Here is a 2825-nt window from a genome sequence, read left to right on the forward strand (position 1 = left end):
TGTTCGTTTAGAGTTAAGGCTTTATGAAAAGGACAGGTCGACACTCCTCTCCCCTGCGTTAAATATCATACCAGATTAAATCCGCCAGTAAGCATGCTGAATTCAGCACTGCCGAGGAAAAGATAACTGTTATTGAAGTTCTTATCTGAGTCTACATAATGAATCATAGACTTGGCTTTGTGTGCTCGGCTTCTCCCGTCATTCAAACCACAGAGTGATATGGCTAGTGATGTCATATGTTTACAATTCGACTACTTGTTGTTATGTGTACTCTTAAAATTATTGATGGTATTACTTTAAGACTATAGAGTGAATCTTACTATCGTTGTTTCTGTCTTTCAAAGGAGTCCCGATGATGAAAGTGTCTTGATTGTCAGCACCTACAGCAAAGCCTTCTCACAGTCCTTTGAGAATCTTCTGGATGATACAAACTATGGCTTGGTACAGGTTTGTGATTTACAAGGGGAATCATATTAGTAACCTTCCACGAATTGAGCTTTGATGTAAAAATATTCATTTATGTGATTGAAAGCATTCTTCACAGTATTATCTCACTCTCCAACCAGAAATTCAAGAAAGATCCTTATACAACAACGCTGGGTGGCTTCTCCAAAGTCACAAACTACCTCTTTGACGCATTTCGGGTGCCTGAATTAGAATGTCACCAGCGGCCTGCCGAGGAGGTGGCAGATTTGTTGGGAGAACTCATTCCTGGACTAGAGATTAACCAGCAGGAAGAGCCTGGATTTGAAGTCATCACCAGAGTGAGTGCAGATCTAATGCCAACCCAAACTCTGACTCTGGGTCTAGACACAGACAGTCGACATGAGGAATCCTGTACAAAACATACTGTTATGGTAAATTGATTTGAGGTGTTTGTGTTCCAGCTTGATCTGGGACCAAGGCCAGAGGTGCAAAGAAGGGGGCCAGCAACAATGGAAGAATGGGCAAAGTACCAGGACTCAGAGGGAAGAATAACCAATGTACCTCACTTAAAGGATGTTATATTTAAAGGGGTAAGAAATTACTTTGAATATCTTACTGTAGTGTCTTCCATTAATGTACCTAATTTCTGATGCACAGGATATCCTTTCTTTGTTGCCTATGCTGTTTTGGTTTTCTCACACTCTTCCCCTTTTTCACTGTAGTCTTCAGCTGTCTTTTCTTTGCTTTTGGTTTTATCACCTCCTCTTCTTTCTCCTCTTGTTAACCTTTGTGGTAGATTGCAAATGTTTAAGTCATGAGTTCATCTTTTTTTCATATTTTATCCATCTTTCGTTGTTCTACATCATAAAGGAAATCACATACCCTGCCTACCATTTATTTAATTAGTAAAAGTGTTTTAATTTTGTAACATATTATTTGTAATGTATTATTGTGATGACAGCTGAATTTCCAGCAGCCATTATTACAGTCCTCAGTGATGCATGATCCTTAAGAAATCATTCTAATATACTGATTTGGTGCTCAGGAAACATTTCTTTCTCTCTTTACTCTTTCTACATCCAAAACAAAGCATTAAATATACATTAAAGGTACAGTATTTCATCATCCCAGTCTGATACATTTGAGTGGATTTCCTTTAGGCATACCTTCCAAAAAGCTAGCTGCAGTGTAAAACACTACATTTTACATGTACACAAACTCAACTTGATTTGGAAATGAGTCTGACACAAGCTGTTGTAGTGTCCCATTTTTCCTGTGACTTCTTGTCCACCTGCTTTCAGTTAGACCAGAACTGTTTATACATGTATAGTAGACCTGTTTTTAAATATTTCAGAGTATGTAGCTTATTAAGGCTGCTGATTTAATCGCAACAGGGTCTTTGCCATGCGGTGAGGAGGGAGGCTTGGAAGTTTTTGCTCTGCTATTTTCCATGGAACAGCACTCATGAAGAAAGGAAGCTCCTGCAAAAGAGAAAAACGTATGCATGTTTCCCTCAGAGAAATTATATAAAGCTCTCTTCTTATCAGATTAAGCATACATAAGATCATGTGTTTTCCCCTCAACAGTGATGAATACTTCAGAATGAAGCTTCAGTGGAAGTCAGTAAGCGAGGAGCAAGAAAGAAGAAACTCAAGGTTACGAGATTATAGGAGCCTTATTGGTGTGTATAGAATTACATAGCAAGATTTATTCTTTAGCTGTTTTAAAAATGTTTTCAAAATATTCACCTTTTCATTTTATCTGAATGAAGCTCAGTTTGTGGTTGTTGAATCTTTTTAGAAAAAGATGTGAACCGAACTGACCGAAATAACAAATTTTACGAAGGCCTGGACAACCCTGGCTTGATATTACTACATGACATCCTGATGACGTACTGCATGTTTGACTTTGATTTAGGCAAGTGACTACATTTGTTTGAATCATCATTTAGTGATTCTCTTCATAAGAACTACTGTATACCACTGTAAAAAAAATGTATGTAATCTACTGTTATGTATACTCCCATGCTGGTATCTTGTAAAATCCTTTAGTTAATGTCAATGTGATTTTAATTGCACATTGTTATTTATATTATGGATAATCTTAAGTGCTTTTCAGTGTAGCGTTGCTTGTATTTACCTAGTTTCCTGTTCCTGTGCAGGGTATGTGCAGGGCATGAGTGATCTGCTCTCTCCCATCCTCTTTGTGATGGAGAATGAAGTGGATGCCTTCTGGTGCTTTGTTTCCTTCATGGATGAAATGGTAATGCAGTGTGTTCATTACAGAACGTCTCTCTTTAGCACTCTTGGGTTTGCTGTGCATGAGAAGCTGTAAAACTCATGTTTGTTACAGCATGAAAACTTTGAAGAGCAGATGCAGGGGATGAAGACCCAACTAAT

General features: G+C 38.1%; 1 protein-coding gene across 1 annotated transcript; it reads left to right on the forward strand.

Annotated features, from left to right (window-relative positions):
* Window positions 1-344: 344 nt before the first annotated feature.
* Window positions 345-2820, forward strand: LOC107579928 (TBC1 domain family member 15-like; the record flags this gene model as incomplete). The annotated part of the gene is made up of 8 exons (XM_016265709.1): window positions 345-447; window positions 567-764; window positions 888-1016; window positions 1821-1924; window positions 2013-2107; window positions 2227-2343; window positions 2588-2688; window positions 2779-2820. Coding segments are annotated over 8 exons (889 nt in total), but the record flags the coding sequence as incomplete, so codon positions are not given.
* Window positions 2821-2825: the final 5 nt, after the last annotated feature.

Source organism: Sinocyclocheilus grahami, unplaced genomic scaffold (assembly GCF_001515645.1).
Source record: "Sinocyclocheilus grahami isolate Dianchi unplaced genomic scaffold, SAMN03320097.WGS_v1.1 scaffold21924.1, whole genome shotgun sequence".
Lineage (NCBI taxonomy): Eukaryota > Metazoa > Chordata > Actinopteri > Cypriniformes > Cyprinidae > Sinocyclocheilus > Sinocyclocheilus grahami.